Source organism: Nicotiana attenuata, unplaced genomic scaffold, assembly GCF_001879085.1.
Source record: "Nicotiana attenuata strain UT unplaced genomic scaffold, NIATTr2, whole genome shotgun sequence".
Taxonomy (NCBI): domain Eukaryota; kingdom Viridiplantae; phylum Streptophyta; class Magnoliopsida; order Solanales; family Solanaceae; genus Nicotiana; species Nicotiana attenuata.
The window spans coordinates 308,636-332,542 of NW_017670474.1; the positions used below are offsets into that span (position 1 = coordinate 308,636).

The 23,907-nt window shown below is 39.9% G+C and overlaps 2 protein-coding genes across 2 annotated transcripts; one reads left to right on the forward strand and one right to left on the reverse strand.

Annotated features, from left to right (window-relative positions):
* Positions 1 to 995: 995 nt before the first annotated feature.
* Positions 996 to 5,611, reverse strand: LOC109239939. The gene is made up of 5 exons (XM_019406546.1): positions 4,255 to 5,611; positions 3,910 to 4,097; positions 1,932 to 3,794; positions 1,416 to 1,799; positions 996 to 1,145 (listed from the first exon to the last, which is right to left on the reverse strand). Exons 1-5 carry the CDS (start codon positions 5,609 to 5,611, stop codon positions 996 to 998), a joined length of 3,942 nt encoding a protein of 1,313 aa, XP_019262091.1.
* Positions 5,612 to 8,320: 2,709 nt separating this feature from the next.
* On the forward strand, positions 8,321 to 8,896 carry LOC109239940 (cell wall integrity and stress response component 1-like). Its single transcript, XM_019406547.1, has one exon. It carries the CDS (start codon positions 8,321 to 8,323, stop codon positions 8,894 to 8,896), a length of 576 nt encoding a protein of 191 aa, XP_019262092.1.
* Positions 8,897 to 23,907: the final 15,011 nt, after the last annotated feature.

Consider the following 23,907-nt stretch of genomic DNA (forward strand, 5'->3'; position numbering starts at 1 on the left):
AAATAAACCTAGGGAATCCGATAATTATTTTGTGTCATGTTTCATACATTTGGGTAATAGTACGTCATGTCATGTTTCGTAGCTATTAAGAATCTCCAAACAAAAGTTGATCTATTCAGAGGTGCCATAACATAACATGTGCAGATTTAGGAACTTTTGATTCTTGAAAGATAATACCCCAAATTTCTCCAAATCTTATGTTGTCCAAGAAAAAGAAGTCCAAAATGAAAACTTAAAAGTGTTATCGTTATTTAGTGGTGGCAAAATGAATTTTTTTTAAAAAAAATAGCTATCCATCCATATTATCCGTTAAAAAATTGTTGAATAATGAACTTTTTAAAAATGATTCAAATATGGATAAGATTCATATTATCCACTTTAAAAAATGGATAACCAATGAATTTAACTTTTACATTTGCAAAGACTCAAATTGGGATACTAGAAATTCTTCCAAAGTGATCATATTCAAGAAGGCATGGATAGTATGAATGCCCATATTATCCGTCGATTAATTAATTATCTATCCATATTAAATATGCTCGGGTTGAATATTTTGTCAATTCTGTATTATCTGCTTTCAATCAGTCGACATCCGGCATGACCCACCCGTTTGTCACCCATATCGTTATTCCATAAGAACCAGATGAGGTACCGAGGATAGGAAAAGGATGTGCCTTAGAAGATCACCATGCTGTATCAGTTGGGAGGAGCAGCAAGAAACCACAAAATGGAAACACGAATGTACATCACCTACTATCAACCCCTTATGTTTTTTTTTTTTTGGTAATTAATTTCATTTCATTTCAAGAAGGAATTATACAATCATGACTGTTTACATTTCTCAACTCTAACTTTAATCTACTTTCTTCCTTTCTATTACATACAAGTAGGATAGTAATTCATCTCATCTAAACTAACTTGAAGTCGTTGTATACATCTTCCTCTTCCGTGTATTGCTTGAGCTATAGTTCGAACAAGTTCCTGAATAGTCTGCTTCACACCTCTGAAAATTCTGTTGTTCCTTTCCTGCCATACATGGTATCCCGCTTCTGCAAGTAAAGTTCTGCTTTTATGCTTCTTCCTTTGTAATATTTGACTGCCCAGTTTAGCTCTTCATTCCATTGCATTGCTTTCCTGCTTATCCCCTGCCATTTCAATAAAACTGTCCACACTTTGAAAGTGTATGGACAAGAAAAGAATAAATGATCAATAGACTCCTCTTCTTTGTTGCATAATTCACATGTGACTTCCTCTACATATCCCATTCCTCTTAGCCTATCTTTGGTCATTAGTTTCCTTTGAGCAGCTAGATAGATAATAAACTTTCACTTTGGAGCTCCCAGATTTCGTTGCATAATCTTCCTCCATGTGACTCGCTCAAAATTTCCTCTCAATTTTGTTTATAGTTGTTTCACTGAAAAGCTCTCCGTCTTCTCCATATCGTCTTCCTTATATCCAGCTTCCTCAAAGTATTGACTAGCTTTGAAAATCTTCTGAATTATCCATGAAGCTTGTTTTGCTTCAATATTCCACCCTGCTATCTGTTTCTTGTAATACACATGCACCCACTGCACCCATAACCTACCTTTCTTTTTGCACAAATTCCACATCAATTTGCAAATTGCAGCTTTATTCCAGGCTTCAACATTTAGCAGATTTAAACCACCAGCTGCCTTTGGTTTGCACAAAGTTTCCCAAGCCACTAGAGCTTTCCTGGATTCTTCTGTTCTCCCAGTCCATAAGAAAGTTCTGCAAACTTTCTCAATTGTGTGGATCAGCTTCTTTGGAAGTACAAAAATCTGTGACCAGTATATTTGTATAGAGAACAAGACACTTTTGATCAACTAAATTCTACCTGCATAGGACAGAAATTTTGTTGTCCAAGACTGAACTCTTCCTAGCATTCTCTCTATTAAAGGCTGGCATTGTACCAAGGATAACCTCTTAGTGCTAAGAGGCACTCCTAGATATCTCACTGGTAGTTCCCCTTTGACAAATCCCAGATCATCTAATATCTGTTGTTGCTGCTCTTCCCTGACTCCTCCAAATATTATAGAACTTTTCTCTCTATTATATATTAACCCTGATGCTTCTGAGAATTGTTGAAAGCATTGAAATACCAACTGTACTGACATCCTGTCTCCCCTACTAAACAGCAATAGGTCATCTGCAAAGCTCAACTGAATAATATTCATCTTGCTGCATTTTGGATGGTAGTTGAAGTCTGGATTCTTTCTGAGAGTCTTTAGCAGTCTTGTTAAGTATTCCATAACTATCACAAAGAGATAAGGTGACAAGGGGTCTCCTTGCCTAAGTCCCTTCTTAGCTTTAAAAGGTTCTGTAGGTGCACCATTGATCAGGATGGAGTAGGATACTGTGGTAGTACATTGCATGATCCACTGTATGAACTTCTCAGGTATTTGCAAGCAAGTTAGGACTTGTTCTAGATATCTCCATTCCACTGAGTCATAAGCTTTCTTCATGTCTATCTTCATCATGCATCTAGGGGATACCCCTTTCCTATTATATCCTTTAACTAATTCATGACTTAGTATTATATTATCATTAATCAGCCTACCAGGAACAAATGCAGCCTGGTTTTTATCCACTATATCATCCATGATATCCTTTAGCCTGTTAGTTAGAACCTTGGATATAATTTTGTATAGAATTGTGCAGCAGGAAATAGGTCTATACTCAGAAATTTTGACAGGATCTTTCACCTTTGGTATGAGGGTAACTGTTGTAACATTGATTGGTTTGCACATTTGAGATTCTTCAAAGAACTCTAGCACTGCATTTGTAATCTCTTCTCCTATCACTGGCCAAGCTTTTTTAAAGAAAACTGCATTAAAACCATCACAACCTGGAGCTTTCATATCACTGATGCCTTCCAAAGCTTGATATATTTCCTCCTTAGTCACCTCTGCTACTAGCTGCATCTGTTGTATTCTGTTCACCTTTGGACCATCTTTCATTACTACTGGATTGACTGCTGGTAGTTCATCTGCTGAAGTCCCCAAGAGTTGCTTATAGAAACCTATCACCTCTTCCTCTATGTCCTTCTTTGTGTATGCAAAGCTGCCATCACTTTTTATCAATCTTCTAATTTTGTTTTGATTGCATCTACTCTTCATGCTGGCAAAGAAGTAAGCAGTATTTGCATCCCCTAATTGCAACCATTTAATTCTAGACTTCTGCTTCATAATACTCTCCTCTATTTGTGACCATTTTTCCAGTTGTATTTTTGCTTCTTTCTCCTCTTCTATTAGTTGTCTATTTTGCCCTGGGGTCCTCATTTGTTTCTGCAATTCTATCAATTTCTGTCTACATTCCTTGACCTTCACCTCTGCACCATTATATTCTGCCTTGTTCAACTCCTTCATTGCTTGCTTTACTTTCTTCATTTTTTGCCATACACTCCACATTTTCTGTCTTCCATAAGATTGACTCCAAACTTCATCAACAGTCTTCAGAAAATTGTCATGCTCAGCTAGATGATTTAGGAATTTAAAAGGCTTTGCATTCTTTTCTTCCTGTACCTCCAGTTCAATACTCATAGGAGAATGGTCTGAACTATGAGGATCCATAACCCACACTTCATTCTGTACCATTGAGAGTAACCAATCTGTATTAACAATTGCCCTATCAATCTTACTATAAGTGCTCCCATTAGTCCATGTATACCTTCTTCCACTATTTTTTAATTCAGCTAACCCATTATTTATCATGAAATCATTGAAATCTCTAACCTCAGCTTCTTGGACAGGACTTCCCACTGGTCTATCTTCCCCCTTCCTTATAGCATTTTAATCACCCATGGCTAACCAAGCTCCTTGCTGTGTTGAGTGAATACTTTCTAATGTAGACCATAGGCTTTTCCTTTGCTCTACACTATGCAATCCATACTGCAGTAAAGTTAATCTGAGTATCTAGTCTCTTCACATATATTCTGGAATGGATCAGTTGTTCAGTTTTACACACCTCTTTACATTCTATTTCGTTGGGATCCCATGCTATCCATATTCTCCCTTTACTACTCTGCTCATAGTTATCTATATACTTCCATCCTGGAGCTATTCTCCTAATAACTTGTGCTGCATTTTGTTTTTTGATTTTGTGTTCCAATATTGCTATTATATACACTTTATTACTTGCAATAAACCACTTTACCTCATTTTGCCAGCATGCTTATTCAAGCCTCTTACATTTCAAGTGATGAGCTTCATACTGGAATAAAGAGGTTTTGAGTACCTCCCCCTTGTCCTGTATCCTTTCTCTGTCTACTGCTACCTTCTCCTTCTTTGTATGACATCAAAGATTCTGCAAGCAAGTTGAAACCATTCAATATGGTCACTACTTCTGTCTGCTGTTTATCCCTTATCTTTGCTACTGATCTTCCTATAGCTGTTCGCCATTGTTGTTCCTCCTTCCCTTTATGACTCTCCACCTGATTATTTATTATCTCCTTACTTGTGTTTTCCCCTTGCACTGTTTTCCTCTCCTCTCCTTCATTTACTTTTGGTATCCCTTTTGGTTGCCATTCCTGTTTCTGTTTTATGTTCTTATTCCTTATGTTTGGCTGGTCTGTCCTTCTACATTGATGTCCCACCTGCATACATTTTGTGCAGAATTCCGGCACCCAATCATATTCAATTACTTGCATAAACTCTCTCCCATTAGGATCAGTTACTTTAACTGATTTTGGTAGCTCTTTTGTCACATCCATCTCCACTAACACCCTAGCATATGAGATCCTGTCAACTTGTGTAATACATGCATCTGCATACAAAGGTACTCCCAATCCACTACTAATCCTACTTAGTGATCTCTTACCCCAGCAATTCAAAGGTAAATTTGGATATTTCACCCACACTGGTATGGTCTGCAGAACTTCTTTGTTTAAATCAAAATCAGCTGACCACACTTTCACTATAATTGGCTTATTATTCATCATGTGTGGCCCAGAGTACAATACCTCATCCCGATCTTCAATCGAATTAAATTTCACCAAAAAATACCCATCGTTATGGAAGTAGACTTTAGGTTTTGCAACAAAATTCCACATCGAAGCTATATATCTCTCCATTGCACCAATTGACGGACTACCCCCCACAACATACAAAATTAAAGCTAATTTCCACTTTTGAGTTTCCTCTTCTACCTCTTCTTTGCATAATTCAACTGTTATTTCTCCATTTCTGATAGTAGGCGGAATATAGCTCAGATCCATACCTTTTGCTGCAAAAGTTGAACCTACGAATAGATTCGCCCATTTTTCTGATCCTTTTCCAGCTACATCACCTTCTCCCTGCTTCTCTGCTTCCTTGGTAATTGCTCGATTATTCTGTTCAATTATCCTTTTTCCACTTGAATTAGTATCTGCATGTGCTATCACTGCTTCTAATTGAGTTATACTAGCTTGTTCCGTTCTCATCCCTGAAGTTTGTCCCTTCTCCTTCATATTCGTCAATATCGGCCACTGTTCCATCGGAGTTTCTTCCTGAACACTTTTCTGATCATGATTGGATTTTTGAACTGGAGTCTGAGACGCTGAAGCTTCCACTGGAATGTGTGTAGTAACGATTTTCTTCGGCCTTCCCCTTCCCATGGCGATTGGCGTACGTTAGTTCATGCACTCTAACGTGCGCCTAGAGAAGAAAGTCTTTACTACTACTATGTTGTTGTGATGATAGTTCCATTAGGAATACCACAAACAATGTACCTACTACTAGTAATAGCTTAGTTTGTAATATGGTGCAACTTGAACATCAATGTCTCTGTACGCATATGTTTAATTAATAATATTTATCTTTCGTACCAAAAAAAAAATAGGAAAAGTAAACGTTGAAGAGTGGTAAGATAAAACTTGTATTTTGATGGAGTTAGTTTTCTTTGGTGGACAAGAGAGTATAAGGGGATCCTTTTTAAGAAATGTTCTGCTAACCATTAAAAAGGTCGACCATTTTAATAGAAGAGAAAAGGATTTTTCTTTAACCTTTTATTAGTTTTTAAAAATGGAGAAAAGGTACCAAAGTGCAGGGGTGAGGTACTGAGATGTTTTTCTGTTTACTATCTTAAAATTTAAATATAAAGTTCAACTTAAGTATGAGTCAATTACTCACATGGTCACTCAACTATCTCAAATTATCTCCTAAAATCACTTTTCTTTTATTTGTAACAACAAAGTCACTGAACTATGCCTATTGCACTCAGAAGGTCACTCAACTATATTTTTCAAATTTTGGATTGCCAAATTCCTATTTTACCCTCTAAATTATGTCTTCTTTTACTTATTTTTTAAATTTTTTAGTATTATGATTTTTCCTTTTTAATTTATATTATGGACTTACCTATAGAATAAATAAATATTATTTATAAATTAAAAAAATAAAAAGTATTTAAGTATCTATAATGCTGGAATAACAAAATAATGAGCATAATAAAAAAATTAATTAGAATAATTTATTTGTAACAATAATTTTAGTATTAACAACAAAAATTCAAAAATTTATTTACAAAATTCAGAATGAAAGACAATAAAGGTTGTAAAATATATATTCCATGCACGTAATATAAAAATAATTATTTAAATAAAAATATTTTACAATAAACATTATATATTATTGAAAATTATGCTCAATTATATTATATATATTCCATGCACAACTTAACATAGCATATTTTACCCTATATAGATAGTCCCTGCTTTCCGGTGACATAACTTTGTGTCTTCGGAAAGTTGGTAGAAACATAATGATATAATTGAGCATAATTTTCAAGAATATATAATGTATATTATAAAACTGCCTTTATTTAAATAATTATTTTTATATTACGTGCATGGAATATATATTTTACAACCTTTATTTTTTTATTCTGAATTGTGTAAATAAATTTTTGAATTTTTATTGTTAATACTAAAATTATTATTACTAAGAAATTATGGTAATTAATGCTTTTTTTACTATGCTCATTATTTTTTTATTCCAGCATTATATATGCTTAAATACTTTTTATTTTTTTAATTTATAAATAATATTTATTTATTCTATAGGTAAGTCCTTAATATAAATTAAAAAGGGAAAATCATAATATTAAAAAGTTAAAAAAAACTAAAAAGAAGATAAATGTTTATAATTAGAGGATAAAGTAGGTATTTGGCAATCCAAAATTTAAAAAATCTAGTTGAGTGACATTCCGAGTGCAATAGGCATAGTTCAGTGACTTTGTTGTTACAAACGAAAGCAAAGTGACTTTAGGAAATAATTTGGGATAGTTGAGTGACCATTTGAGTAATGAACTCACTTAAGTATATAAATAATGTAAAATTCTCTCTAATATATTCTTTTTTAACAAAATAGTGATATTATATGCATCTTGAGTAGACTTGAAAGACTACTCTATTCAACTAGCATAGTATATAATCCTCGTTAGCCTCCTTTTTCACTTTTTGTGCTTCTACATTACTTTTTAGCTACTACTTCACCGAAGAATAAGTTCTCCAACTTTTTGTGTGTAGCAAATTTGAATACAATTGAAGAGTGCCCACTTTTCCCTAGTAATAAAATGGGAAATTTTCATAAAGCACTATCTTTTAGTAGTAATTAGTTATCTATAGATATTATTTGCTATATTACGGATTATAGATACTTTTTATGTGGTTATAAGATGTATTTGATGTATTTAAGCTATTGTATTCATGAATACAGTAGCAAAAATAGGCGTAAATCAGGGAAGTCCAGCTAATCAGTTGTTGTATTCGAGTGTATTCGACTGTATTCATGGAGTGAAACATGGGATTACAGCCGGACAGATTATTGTATTCAACTGTATTCACGGCGTGAAATAGGGCATTACACCGTTTTTAAACGGAAAGTGAATCAGTTAACATAATAGACTCCTAATATAACTCAACAAACTCAATTATAACACACAAATTTTGTATTTTCAGTTATAAAAAAGATTCTCAACCGAAAAATACTCCAAAAATATAGCAATCTTAAGAGAAATTATATAATACATCTGAATACATAAATTATATTAATTAAAAAAAAATTTATGAATACATTCATGGCATATAGCGAGACAGTGAATACAATAAAATACATAGAATACAGCGGGATACATTAAAATATAATGAGAAAAAAAGATAGTGAATACAATGAAATACAATGAGACACATTGAATTATACAATGAAAAAAAAGACAATGAATACAATGAAATGCATGAAAATACATTGAAATATATTAACAGAAAATCAAGTTGCTCAGCCCCAAACTCCATCGTCTTTGTTCAAGAACAAACCAACCGGATTATATGTCGGCGGCTGCTGTTCAAGAATCAGTTTATGGCAAGATTCTTCCCATTGAAATGAAGAAAAAAAATATTGCTCCAACTCTTCCACTCAACAAGGCAGAAAAGCCACGCACGAAAAGTCATAAGTTGGTCGCGCCCAGTAACACATGTTTCAAGAATGAAAATTTAAGTGAAATAAAAAGTGGGATTCTTGAAACATCATCGTCTTCATCTTCAGACGATCAAAAGCAGAACAGCAACAACTCGAAGTCATTTTGGAACTTCAAGCGTAGTCGTAGTTTGAATTGTGGAACTAGTAGTAGCAGTAGTAGTACTAGTTATGCTAGGACTTTATGTCCTTTGCCACTTTTATCTCGAAGTAATTCAACTCCAAGTGTTAAGCACAAACAGCATTCCCAGAAATCATCATCCTCTATATCTACAGGTCAGTATCAAAAACCTCCATTGAGGAAGATTCCAAGTAATACATACAACAATGGGATTAAAATCAACTCAGTATTAAATGTCCCTCCACCAAGTTTTTTTGGTTTGAGCTCTATCTTTTCCACAGGCAAGGAAAAGTACAAGAAGAGGTGATTAGTGTAACAATGTATTATTTCTAAGTTTTAGAAGAAGTGTATTTATTCCTTAGTTTTCCATTACGTTAAAATGGTTGAGATTTGAGGGGAAAAAAGAACTGGGGCTAGAGAAAGGACATAACTCATTTCATGCCACATGCCTTTTATTGGAGTTGTGAGGGGAAGGGGGGAGGGTAAAAGGGGGGGGGGGGGGGGTAGGGGGACAAGAACAAGTAACATTTGCTATCAGAATCTGTCCCATTCTCTGCTTTTATTTTGTTGTTGTGCTTTTGGTTGCTTGCACATGCTGGAATTTCCTTTCTTCTGATTCTGTCAAAGATTAAGACATAAATATATTGGTCGTAGTTGGTTGCTTATGGCTTATTCTGAAAAATATTTAATTGTTCGTTTTGAGAGAACGATGAATTACTTGGGTTTATTTAAATTTTTCTTGCCTTTTAACAATAATAGATTTATAGAAATTTTACCTCTTATAGTAAAGGTATACGCCCGATTTATTATAAATCAAAATTATTTTAAAATAGTATTATCTATAGCTACCTATTATATTTTATAGCAAAATAAGTATTTATGATATATACTACCATTGAGGCATGAAATAAGACATGAAATACGCTATTTATGTTTTTCCTCTCTCTTAGACAACTAGACATACCTATTTTTAAGGTGATTGTCGTTACTGTATTCATGAATACATGACGCGAATACATGTGAATACATGTACATACAGCTGGACTGCCCTGATTTTAGACGTTTTTTGTTGTTGTATTCATGAATATATGCGCGCGAATACATGTGAATACATGCGCGTACATCTGGGCTTCCTTGATTTTAGATGCTTTTTACTGCTGTATTCATGAATACAACAACGCGAATACATGTGAATACATGCTAGTACAGCTGGATTGCCCTGATTTTAGGCGCTTCTTGCTGTTGTATTCATGAATACATGGCGCGAATACATGTGAATACATGCGCGTACAGCTGGACTACCCTGATTTTTAGGCGCTTTTTGCTGCTATATTCATGAATACAGCAGCGCGAATACAGCGAATACATTACCGTAACAACTGAATGTTAGCTATAGGAAGTAATTATGTATATAATAGTTATAGAAAATTAATAGCTACTAAACACTAGTGGTTTGTGAAAATTCCTCTAGATTTATCTTTTAGTTGTTCTTGCTTGGGCAGGCATGACTTGGTACAGATGGAATCTATAATAATAGGTATCAAAAAATGAGCTTTACGAGCATACAAGTCCATACGCCTTTAGTCATATGTTATTGACTTGGGAAAATTCAAAAAGAGAAAACAAAAGTAAAGATCAATAAAGTTAATTTGACAGGCAGAGCTGAAGATTGAGTTATTTTAGATTCCAATACTTTCATCTTGATTCGTTAACTTAAAGCTTAAGTAGCGATTTCCCATTTGAAATTTTGTTACCGATAAAATAAAGGACATTATTAGAACAGCTGTGACACATTATATGTCGCACTAAATAAGAAGCAGCGGCATAACGGAGAGGAAGTTGCCCAAATAGTAGACAGGGGACCAACTGCGCACTGTAGTCTACAATCTAAACGAAAGTGCTGCTACTCCTTCGGCCGAACGTCAATTTGGTGTGGTGGGGGCAGGGTTGCCAAGTGAGTTTCTCAATTTTCACAGGTCATCTAAATCAACAAAAAAGAGAAAGGCGTTTCTCAGTGCTGGCTAGCCTGCTGTTAGGGGTCCGCCTCGTTGAGGTTGACTTGACAACGAGAGTGTTGTCATGGGGCAGCATGAGTGTTGCCCGGCTAAGGGCACAAGCCACCACCAAGGCAAAAGAGAAAACGGGCAAGTGATGGACAAGGTTTTGAGGGAGGCAAGGCAGCTTGGCAATGAGATGCGTGCTGAAGGTGACACTAAGGCATGACAAAAGCAACAAGGCATGAGGCAATAATGGTGAGGCAAAAATGAAGTGGGCAAAGGCAGACAAAGTGCAATGAAGGCATGCGTGTAAGGCAGACTTGTCATGACTTTGGGGAGTGGGCATTGGCAAGGGCTACATGTCGCTGCAATGCACCTGAGATCAAGGCATTGGCGCCTGATTCAAGCCAAGGCACGCACATAGGCAGCAAGTTCCAGCATTGACAAAGTCAAAGGCGGTTACAAGGCACATATTGTACACATGACGGAGTTGGCTTTTTGTTCAAATCTGGCAGGTGGTGCTATAACGTGTTTGTAGCCATGTTTCCATTATATTAGCATGATCTAACATGATCCTAGTATTTGGGGGATATCAACTACACTAGGCTAAAATAGTGCATTGTGTGAGACAAGTGTGTAAGTCTAAGAGCGACAAATGTAAAGGCAAAGGGCTATCACATATTCTATAAATGTGCAACACCCTTATGTTTGTGGCAGGAGGAGGGAGAAAAACGTGTGGGAGTTCATGCTTGAGTTAGGAAAGAGTTCCTAAGTCTGTTTTCAAGAGTGAAAAAGCCTAAAGCTAAGCGTAGTCTTGTGAGAAAATCTGAGGGTCAAGAGTGATCTTGTACACGACATTGTACTTTGAGTTTGAGTTTCTTTGTATGCTCGAGTTAAATATTAAGTTGGAAAAAGAGTTTCCTGTATATTGTGCCTTGTGTTCTTGTTAATTTTCTGTTTCCTTTACTTAAATTCGTTGCCTAAAACAGTCCCAAACTTACTACGTTGAAAGCTGCCTAAAAATATTCTAAGTCTAAACTTCCTGAAATTTTGGCTAAGTGTTGTAAGAAGGCTGAAGTTGGGCGTGAGCCTGACTGCCGCACGGGCTGGTTTTGGCAGACAAAAATCAAGCCCGTGACAACTGGGCTCCACACCAAATTTTATTTGAGATGGCCAGAATTTTTAAAGTAATACATTCTTGCAAGACCGTATATCTTTTGTGCTGATCAACGAAGATTACAATATCGGATACAATGTCATATCTTTTCTGACTTATTTTCTCTATCCACACAATCTAGCGATTTAACTTTCTTTTCTCTTATTTCAATACTTTGAAGGAACTAATTTTAATTCTACTTCAAATGAGCTTCTCAACCTATGTAACACCGCCGTAATCTCTTCGATTGCTTTGATTTTATTGGGATTGATCTCAATCCCCCTGTTTGACACCATGAAGCCTAAGAACTTGCCCGAATCCACTCCGAAGACACATTTCTCGAGATTGAGTTTTATATTGTAAACCTACCAGCTGCATTAAGACTCTCCTAGAAGTCCGAAAAGCTAAGTCTTCAATCCACATATAAGCTCCAAAACCATGTTATATATGTTGGCGAATATAACTTCGCATCTAAGGCTTCTTGAATAATTTACAATAGTCATCAGCTGCTCCACCTTTTGCCTTAGAGATATTAAATGAATCATTTTATTTGATTTAATCAATTTTGTTTCCGTGGTTACTAACTATTGTGTAAATAATCAATTTACAACTCATAATTAGTTATCAGTTCAACAATTTAGTTATTTTAATCAACTTTGTGCTAATCCAACTTATAAACAATGGAGCGGAGAAGAAAGACTTATATATAGATAATGCAAAACATGCTTGATAAACAAAAAACAAAATCACATAGTTCTTGGCAACAAGTGTTTATGTTTACCTCGAAAATACGAGTAACAATTAAATTTGATTTGTGGTTTTAAAGATATGTGATTTAGTTCAATACCAATTAATAATCAAGAAATATGAAGTAGAAGTGAAAGAGACAAGTGAATCAAACCAATATTACTTGACAGTATTAACCTCGAGATGGTGATCTCGAGACGGGCTAAGAGCAATAAAGTAAGAAAAGTAGAGCAAAAGCAGTAGAGCTAAAGGACAATGCTGGTGAACAGTAGGCAAAAAGTAGAGAGTATATTCTTTTCTCAGTGATTATGTGTCGTTACAAATGACGGGGGTCCCCTTTATATAATAGGGGAACCCTAAATAAGGAATATTTCTATTTACAATAAGGAATATCCTTGGTATAGTTGTCTAACCGCCTAGTACCGGATCGTGCAATCCTATTCCGGGATTTGCGCCATGATCATAGGAACGTGGCAAGAATCTAGCTTATTCTGTTACAAATTCATAACAGAACTATTTCGGGGTCGAGCATACTCGGCCCCGGTATTCCTCGTACTCCTATCTCCGGGTATTGCACCCTGTCTTTGAGCTCGATTCTGGTCCACTGGTCTCGAACCCAAACTGGGGCCTATGACGGACCCTCGAGCCTATAAATCGGAGGCATATAATTTTGACCGTATATAGATAGTCCCCGCGTTTCTTAGAATAAGATGATAAGAAACTATTTGAACCTCGATTTTCCCGAGCCTCTCATGATGACGTCATGTCCGTGACATAGGCACTTTGAAGTGATCAGAAATGTCATGTCAGCACGCTTCCCCAAAACATCAAATGCGCACCAGCATTGGTCGTCCACTCGCCGAACCGTCGTCGCCTTTCTATAAATATGAGGCTACTCTGTTGAACAAAGAACTGTACGCACTTCATCTTCATTTACTCCGATTCTTTCTCGTTGTTATTCCTTTCTCTAATAATTTATTTCCATGGTTCGAACCTACTCTTGGTCGCATGGCAGCAACTTTACCAGTTACGCCAAGGCTCTCCTTTTCAAAGCTTCGATTCGAAACAACGAGAGAAGGGCGCAGAATCCTTCCCGCATCAGAAAATATGCGAACTTCACCCTGCCGCTCATCTTTCTTAACTTCAACCTGGTGTAGCACTTCATTCCTTTTGTTTTTCATGGAGTGAGGTGGCACTATCGTCTACCAGATTTTGCATCCTACACCGGTACAATGTCCCAAGGATGAACATTCTTGGATCGTTGCTCGTGCATCTGGAAACCTTTTTTGGTTTTTCTTGTGATAGAAGGTGAAGCTACATCTTCTTGTCTTCCCTTCTGGTCTTTTTCTTTTGTCGCTCTTTTTTAACAGATTATGGCCCAAAATTTCAACAGAATGCTCGATCCCCGCTGCTGGAAATATAGTTACATTTATCGAGGGTTCTCTGCCCTAAATTTCTTCAGGCACACAAACATTTTCAAAGATCAAAATGGCGTCCCCGGGAAGGAGTTTCCCGAAGATTCCGCTCTCGAGGACGTAGCCTTAAAAGTAGATTAGGTTCTTGGCTTTTGTATTTTGCTCCTTTTCTCCTGTGTAAGGATCCTTCGTGGATGTTGTAAATATATTTTGTAACCATCTCTTGGAAATATAAAAGGATCTCTTTGTCTCGTTTTTGGCTCATGTTGAATTCCCTTCCGTCTTTATTTGCAAAAATTTGATTGTATAAATTTGGTGATTAGTCCGAACAGCGGACTCAGAACATAATAAACCCTTAGGTTCGATCAATATAATACCCTTTAAGGTTTTTATTAATCCTCGAGTTAAGCTCGAATTGATTTGATGGGAGCTCGGGACATCAGGACTCCTGAGTCCGAATTGAGTGAGAGCAAGGTCTCGAATTTGAAATAAAGTTAGCCCTTGGGCTTCGTAGACAATCCTCGAGTGAGAATTTTCTCAAATCCGGGTAGCCCTTGGGCTTAGTAGTTGAGTGAGCATTTGCTCAAACTCGAAATAGGTCGATAAGAAGTGAATTAATCTTCAACGCCTTGATCCTGATGCCAATCTCGTGATGTCAGCGGCTAAAGTGACTGAAAGGTTACTTTTCGTGCGGTTCTCAAAGTCATTAATTGGAGGTGACTGACGTTCGGCTTTTTGGCTTCCTCAGTACGCTTAAATGAACCCTATAAGTAGATCAACTTCACAATCTTGAAAACTTTATTCTCATATTATTCTCAAAGTCTCATTAGCTCTTTTAACTTCTCTGAATTCTCCCTTCTCTCCTATTAGCTCTTACTTCATTGTCAACATTCTCCATTTTCTTGAATTTTCGCATTATAATGGCTAAGACATCTAAATCGGTTCCCCAAAAAGAAAAAGCTTCTTCATCTTCTCGACCGACCAAGAGTAAAGCAGTAGTGCCCCCTCGTATTGAGGAGTGCAATCCCCCGCCGTGTTGAATAACATCCGATTTCAAGACAGAGAAACCTGTATCAACACCAGGCCGATGCGAGCCCATGTCTCCATACGTCTGTTTGATAACCGAGGACGAGCTCCAGCAAGAAAAGAAGGACTGCAAGTGGGAGAACAAAGACGTAGTGATCCCTTCCCCCGAGGAGGACATCACTACATATAAAGTGGGGTACTTAAGCGTGTATACCTACCCATTCATGCTGGGCCCCGCAATTCCAGCTCAGCGTCCCAGAGATCCGGTCATTCTTGACTTTTGCCGACGATACCAAGTGACGCTTGGCCAGATCTACCCTTCATTCTGGCGAATTGTTCATTTGATCAGATTCTTTTCAAGTCGAGTCGAGGGGATGCCTTTCACCCTCGACCATCTGATCAGGCTGTACAGTCCTCGACTTTACCGAGGCGGCTTGATAAAACTACAATGCCGATCCTTGAAATCTCTCTTCTCCAGTATCGACGAGGACAAAGACCAAGGGTGGATGAGTCGGTTTGTCCGAGTCAGGACCTCCGACCTAATTCTTGCTGATTGGATGTCGTTCCTCGAGGAGTGGAACATGAAACGTAAGTGCATAGTAACTTTATACCCTGCCTTCTCTTCTTTTTCTCGGCTTTTCTTTTCCCTTGGTCTAACCCCTTTCCGATGGAGCAGCTACTGCTTAGTTTCCTGGTGCGGTCCCGGACCTTGAAGGCTGGGTCCGAAAACTGGCTTCCACTTCCTCGTACTCGGAGCGTTGTTGGTGAGATTTGGCCAAGGGCCGATGGGAGGCCAAAAATCATGGTGAGTTCTCTTGTTTGTTTACTTTTACTTCTTTAGTGGAATACTTACTTCGGTTTTGTGCAGGTCTCGGAGATGACGTTGCTATGCGGTCGGCCCCGGCTGGTGAAGAAGAGATCCCGAGGCCTTCTAAAGAAAAGAAAAGAAAAAGGGAGTCACCTGCAAATCCCTCGAAGCCCAAGAAAAGCGCGGCTCGTAAGTCCAAGGCCGATACGGTGGCCTTATCTCCGAAAACGGCCCAACGCCTTCAGGATCAGGAGGAAGAAGAAGATGACGACTGCCTGTTGGTAGCTCGTAGAAGAGGAAACACTGGTGCTTCGAAGTCCGTCGAGCCGGTGATGGTTGATGTGGTTCATTCCAGAGTCGAAGAGATCTCCGAGGGGAGTTCAAACAAAGTCCCTGATCCATCGGGCACTAGAAAGGCACCTCGCCTAGGAGGCTATTTGGGGGGGCGAGGTCGAGGGGCCTGATCCCGAGCCCCTTCAAATAAAAGAGAATGCCCCGAGTGGATCACTTGGGGTAATCAATGTGGATGACTCACTACCTGGTCCGGAGTTCTCCGAGGGGCAAATTCGAGATGCTCAGAACATGAGATCTTCTGAAATGGGGGCGAGCCACGAAGGGCATGACATCTTTAGAGAATGCCTCGCAGGGATTGAAGATGGCCCCGACCCATCATCTTTGATGAGGCTCGTCGACTCTTCAAACAAGTGAGTTTTCTGTCCTTCAGAATTACGCCTGCGCTTTGCTTTTGCTGTTCTGAATCTAACTTTCCCCCTTTTTTATGAAGGCTGTGGTGCTCCATAAAATGGTATTTTCCAAGTCTCGAGCTGATTTTGCTCGATGTGAGGCTGAGCTTAAGAAGATCTCGGAAGAGATGGACAGTCTTAAAACCCTCTATGTCTAGAAGGAGGAGGAAATCAGTGATCTTCGAGCCGAATTGGCAAAGGTTTGTCAACAACGAACCGAACATACCGAAGAGGTAATATTCCCTCAGAAGTTTTATCATGGACCAACCCATTTGGTCTTCTAATAATTTTATTTTGCAGTTTCAACGAAAGGGTGAACTGGTGGAGCAGCTTCAAGAGGAGCTCAAGATGAAGGAGGCCGAAACCCTGGGCTGGAGGCAAGGCATGGACAATCTTGCCTCTGAGAAAGAAACCCTTCGGGAGCAGCTGGCTTCACTCGAACTTCAGTTCCAAAGCGTGAAGGGGGAGGGCCTGGATCGAGGCAGCAAAATCGAGGGGCTCAAGGCTAAATTTGTTGTTGAGCTAGCTAAGGCCAAATCTGATGCTGAGGAAATTATGTCCACGTACCGAGCTGAAGCAGCTAATGCCCGGGCCAAGGAGATCTCCACTGCGGCCGAAGTTAAGTTATCATGTGCACTCGACCATGCTAGGCGACAGTCCCGGAGGGAAACCCTCGAGGAGGTACACGCTCGCAGCTTCGATCTCAACACCGATATTGAAAAGGCGAAGACCTTGGAAGAAGAGGTTGCTGCTTTGCTTTTCGATGAGGATGATTCAGCCAGTGGCTCTGAGAGTGGAGGAGACGAAGATGGAGTCCTCGAGGGTGAGGCCCCCGAAGATACTGCTCTTGAAGATGCAACTGCCGAAGATATGGCCCCGAAGTAGATTTAGGTTTCCTTATTCGCATTTTTGTGCAAGTATCCCTTGTGTAGATATCTTTTGTAATCACCTTTTGGAAATACAAGAGGAACTTTTTATCTCATTTTTTACTTGTGCTGGATTTCATTTGTCTTTATTTATAGAATACATTGATTGCATAACTTGAATGGTTGGCCCGAGAATTGGTTTGGACTCGGGACATAATAAACCCTTGGGTCTTTACCGATAGATATAATAATCCTCGAGCTAAGTTTTAAATTGATTCGATGTGAGCTTGGGATATTGCGACTCTTGAGTCCGAGTTGAGTGAGAATGGAGTCCCGAACGATATGTTTTTGGCCCTTAAGCCTTTCGAAGTTGGCCCTTAGGCTCTTATACATCGGCCCTTAGGCTCTTACACATCGGCCCTTAGGCTTTTTAACATCGGCCTTAGGCTCTTTAAATTGGGCCAATTCGGCCTCGAGAATGGCTATATAATTTTTCCCTCTTTTTGGCTAAAAGACTTAGTGAAAATTTAGTTATGCCTTAGCATGTGTTTTTGTACCCGTTGAGTTTTTCGAAGGTTCGACATATCCGGACCTTATTTGTGTACTGATAATCGAATACCTTTTGAGTTTTTATCGAGGGATGACGTTCTTGAAGCCTTTAAATTATTCGAGGACCGAATTTATCGAAGCCCATTATATTTTGCTTTTGTCGAGGGTAGCCTGATATAACCGGTTTTTATAAAGTGTTTGAAGGCCTTTGATTTATAGCGGAAGTCGGACGTCTCCGAGCCGCGTTATTTAGGTCGCAGCCTTTTTGCCTGACCAAAGTCTTTAATATGATCGTAGCCTTTGGGTATGTCACTTGGACTTGTTTCCCGATAACTTTACGAACTTGTTCGAAAAGTTAGTCCACGAGTATATTGGCCTTGGCCTTTGTTTCGAGGGGATGCCTCTTCAAGGTCTTATGAGTCCGAGTTTTTGCTGACTCGGATGTATTGACTATCGATGACAGTCCCCGAGTATTCGGGGATGCTTTTATGCTTTGGCTCTTGAGCCGTTTGTCGTAGGATTATAAGTGTTGAGCTCGTATAATAGTAGACTTCTTTGAGACACAAAGTGTTTTTGATATAAACAGAATGCTTCTTCAAGTAATTTGATACATGCGTACATCTTTTGCCGTTGGGGCTCGACTATCTTATATGGACACGGTTCATCTGACCATTTGGCCCATTACAAAGTTTTCCTATCGAGGCCCGCTTAGGCGTGAAGTATTTTCCTTGAAAATATAACCTCTGAGGGTGATGCCTCCCAGTATTCGAGGTTGATTGAAAAGAAGCCTTGGATATTATTGAGTCCTCCTTAGGTAGCATATAATTGTTGCCTCATTACAAACCTTGCCGGTAAAACCCATTTGGGACAAAATCCTATCTAAAGGATAAAGAGTGCAACGCAAGTTTTAAAACCTAAGGCCTTCGTGTAAAAAGGGTGTCTTCGAGATCGCGTACCTTCGATAGCTTCGATAGGAAATCTGTAATAAGTTAGTTTCAAACTCAAATGGACAAAGGATAAAGTCATACCTTAGCAGCAGTATCGTTTGAGATATGTTCCAATTGTTTGGCGGTTGTTCACCTTCCATCGTGATGAGTTTGTAAGATCCTTTACCAACAATACAGGGGACTCGGTACGGTCCTTCCCAGTTCGGGCCCAGTTTTCCTTCATTCGGGGCTCGAGTATTGAGGGTGACCTTTCGTAGAACTAAGTCCCCGACTCCGAAATGTCGGAGGTTGGTCCCTCTATTTTAGTATCTTCGATCCTTTGCTTTTGCGCGGCCATTCGACCAAGTGTTGCTTCTATTTTTTCGTCTACCTTCTGGTATGAAGCAAAGGCGTGCTCGACAGATATCGCTTTAATCCTTGCTTACATTTCGAGGTCCACGCGAAGTCCTTTTCCTTTTTGAGCAAGGAGAAGGACCGGTGACTCCGATCCAACGACCTCGAAATGAATCGACCCAAAGCAGCTATTTGCCCTGTTAGCCTTTGCACACTATCCACGATCGCGATATCTTCGATAGCCTTGATCCTATCGGGGTTGATTTCGATACCCCGATTTGACACCATGAAGTCGAGGAACTTACCCAAGCCAACTCCGAAGGCACATTTCTCCGGGTTAAGCTTCATGTTGTATTGCCTCAAAATTTTGAATGTTTCCTGCAAATGAATTAAATGGTCCTCTGCGCGCAGGGACCTAACCAACATATCATCAATATAAGCTTCCATTGTTTTACCTATTTGTTCTTCGAACATTTTGTTAATTAGGCGTTGGTACGTATCTCCTACATTTTTAAGCCCGAAGGGCATTACATTGCAATAATAAGTTCCAAATTTAATAATAAATGAAGTCTTTTCCTGGTCCTTCGGGTTCATCTGAATTTGATTGTACCCAGAGTAGGCGTCGAGAAAAGTTAGGATCTCGTGGCCAGCCGTGGCATCGATCATACGATCGATGTTTGGCAATGGGAAAGAATCCTTCGGACATGCTTTATTCAAGTCCTTATAATCTGCACATTCTATGTTTGTTTCCTTCTTTCGGAACTACAACTACGTTGGCTAACCACTCGGGGTATTTCACCTGCCGAATTGATCCTATTTTAAGGAGTTTGGTTACCTCGTCATTTATGAAGGCATGGTTTACCTCGGACTGAGGCCTCCTCTTCTACTTCACCAGTTTGAACCTGGGATTGATGCTCAGCCGATGCGTGCTGATTTCCGGTGGAATCCCTGTCACATCTAAATGGGACCAAGCAAAGCAATCCATATTATTAATAATAAACTGAATGAGTTTTTTCCTGAGTTCGGGGTCAATCCTGTTCCCAGGTATACCTTTTTCTCGGGCAAGTATTCGATAAGTACAATCTACTCCGGTTCCTCGGCAGTTGACTTGGTTGCATCAGACTCTTTGGGAATGACGAAAGTTCGAGGAGTAAGGAAGTCCTCTTCTTCGTCCTCGGTTACCTGTTGTTTCGACTCCGTCGAGGCTGGGGGCTGCGATTGCTATTTAGCCACCCGCTTACCTTTGGTGCTCTATTTCTCCGAGGTCAAGGACTCTGGTATTTGCACCACTTCCTCGATCGCAAACATCTCTTTCGCGGCATGTTGCTCTCCGTAGACTATTTTTACTCCTTCCTCCGTTGGGAACTTCATCATCTGGTGAAGAGTTGAAGGTTATGCCCTCATGTTGTGTATCCATGGTCTCGCGAGGAGTGTGTTGTACCTCATGTCACCTTCGATGACATAGAACTTGGTGTCTTGTATGGTCCCGACAACGTTTACTAGCAAGATAATCTCTCCTTTTGTTGTTTCGCTAGCCATGTCGAAGCCATTGAGGACCCGGGATGCAGGTACAATGTGATCCTGTAGGCCGAGTTACTCCACGACCCTCGATCTGATTATGTTCGCTGAGCTACCTGGATCAACTAAAACACGTTTAACTTGAATTTTGCTTAAAAGGATAGAGATTACCAGGCGTCGTTGTGGGGTGAGATATGTCTTCCGCTTCTTCGTCATAGAATGATAGGACGTCCTCGGGCACATAGCTCCGAGTCTGTTTTTCACTTGTGATTGACACTTTGGTTCGTTTGAATACAGGTCGTTGAGGGACATCGACTCCGCCAATGATCATGTGGATTACATGTTGTGGTTGTTCTTGCTCATTTCTCCTTGCATCTCTCTCCTTGAAGTGATTCTTAGCCCGGTCATTTAGAAATTCTCGAAGGTGGCCCTCGTTGAACAACCGAGCCACTTCTTCCCTTAGTTGCCTGCAATCTTCTGCTCTAAGATCATGTGTGCCATGATACTTGCACATCAAGTTTAGGTTCCTTTGAGAGGGATCGGTCTGCATAGGCCTGGGCCACTTGGTGTTTCTTCCAATAGCTGACATAATCGCGGATGCGTCTATGCTGAAGTTATACTCCGATAATCGAGGTGCCTCTGCGGGATCAGCATGCTTATCGAATCCGCTTTTACTCATGAGTCCCTAAGAATTTTGACCTCGATCGTTTCTCCGATCGTTCCGAGGAGTGTCCCGACATGAACCGTTGTTCCTTCGATCGATATATGGTTGATACCGTTCCCTATTCGATCTTGATTCCCTGTTTGTATCCCTCGGGGGCTTGGCCACGAACCTGCTAGGATGAACTGAACCCGAGGGGGCTCCCAACTGGTCTTCCTCGACCCTAATTTTTTATTGGTATCGGTTGTGCACATCTGACCACGTCACAGCGGGATACTCGATCAACTTCTGTTTTAACTGTCGAGAGGCAATCGAGCTCCGTTCGCTCAAACCTTGCATAAAGGACTTGTGACGATCCAGCCCGTCGTCACGTGAGTTACCGCCCCGTTTCCCCCATTTTCTGCTTCCTTATGTTTTATTATAAGTCTTGAGTGAATGAGTCGATTTGGATTGGTTTTGGATGGAAATGAGACACTTAGTCTCTTTAAGGAAGGTTTGAATTGGAAAAGTCAACCGGATGTTGACTTATGAGTTAGAGGGCTCGGATGTGATTTCCGGGGATTTGGTTAGCTTTGGAGGGTTATTTATGACTTAGGAGTGTGATCGGAATTTATTTTGGAGGTCCGGTGTAGAATTAGGCTTAAATTGGCGAAGTTAGTATTTTGGTGAATTCCGGTTGATAGGTGAGATTTTGATCCGAGGGTCGGAATGGAATTCCGAGAGTTGTTGTAGCTTCGCTAGGTGATTTTGGATGTGTGTGAAAATTTTCAGGTCATTCGGAGGTGTTTTGGTCGGGTTTTTGATCAAATGCGTGTTTCGGAAGTTTTTGAGAAACTTAGGCTTGAATTTGGTGAGAATTGATGATTTTAGCGCTGTTAGATGTGTTTTGATGATTGGAACAAGTTTGAATGATGTTGTAGGATGTGTTGGTGCTTTTGGTTGAGGTCCCTGGGGCCTCGGGTGAGTTTCGGATGGTCAAGCGGACCAATTCTAGCTTTGAAAAGTTGCAGATTTTTCCAGCTGAAGTGTTGCAGGTATTTGCCCATCGCGTTCGCGTAAAGTGGGTCGCGAACGCGTAGAAGGAACTTCGCGTTCGCGTTTGAGGCCTCGCGATCGCGGAAGGCAAGGTGATCAAGCATCGTGTTCGCGTATAAGGACTGGGGTCCAGTGGCGGAATGTTCTTCGCGTTCGCGTAGGCTTAGGGGTTCAGACCTTCGCGTTGCGTGAGTGTAACCGCGTTCGCGAAGGGTATTATTTTGGCAGTAGCAGATTTTGTTCATCGCGAACGCGAGAGGGCCCTCGCGTTCGCATAGAGGAAAATAAGCATGGGCAGAAGGTTTTTATTAGACATTTCATCCGCGAACCAAGTCTCACTTCCTCCATTTTTTAGCAACCTTGAGAGCTATTGGACGGAAATTGAAGGGGATTTCGACTAGGTGTGATTGGAGGTGAGTTCCTTGACTTTAATACATGATTTAATGGTAGAATTAACATGGAAAATTTGTGGAAATTCATCAAAAGAGGGTAAAGCTAGGGTTTGGACTTTGGTATTTCAAAATGGAATTTGAGGGGTCAAATAGACTCCGACTTTGGTAAATTTGATATGTATAGACTCGCGGCGAGATAAGGAATCCGGTGATGTTAATTTTCTGATTTTTCGAGAAGTGGGCCTGGGGCTCGGGTTTTGCCAACTTCGTGAATTTTGATGTTTTTTCGAGTCTTTTCGATTGGGTTATATTCCCTTAGCCTATTGTAACGTATTCGTTGTGGTTTTGGCCAGATTCGATGCGCGAGGAGGTTGATTTGCGAGGCAAGGGCATAGCGAGCTAGGATTTTGGCCAGCTTGAGGTGAGTAATGGTTATAAATGATGTCCTGAGGGTTTGAAACCCCGGATTCGCACAACGTAGTGCTATGTTGAGGTGAGACACACGCTGCATGATGAGAGTGGGGTCCATTACTGCTGGGGATTTGGACCTGGTCCATCCCGATTGATGATTCTACGGTATTTTTGACTGAGACTTAAATTATATCATTATAGCTTGGGCTAGTTGCCATGTTTGGGGCCTTGTGCCGACCTGTAGAACCCTTAGGGGTAATTGTACATGATTGACCTCACTTTACTCGTTAAAATCATACCCTCAGTCATGTTTCTAACTGTTTAATCTAATATGAACCGGCTTTGGAATAACTAAACCAAAAGGAGAGTAATACGTGGGTTGGGATCCCTATCTTATCTTAGTATTCCCGAGAGGCTAAGTTTATAGTGACTGAGAGGGGTTGAGAACCCCATAGTGAGGGTATTTGATATGTTACGGATCGGGCTGCACGCCGCAGCAGTATATATTTATATGGATCGGGCTGCGCGCCGGAGCAGTATATTATTCGGTCGAGCTGCGCGTCGCAGCAGTACATTCATATGGATCGGACTGCACGTTGCAGTAGTATAGCGCTTGGGCTGTAGGAGCCCCTCCGGAGTCTGCACACCCCCAGTGAGCGCAGTCGACTATTATTATTGGATCGGGCTGCACGCCGCAGCAGTATATATATATAT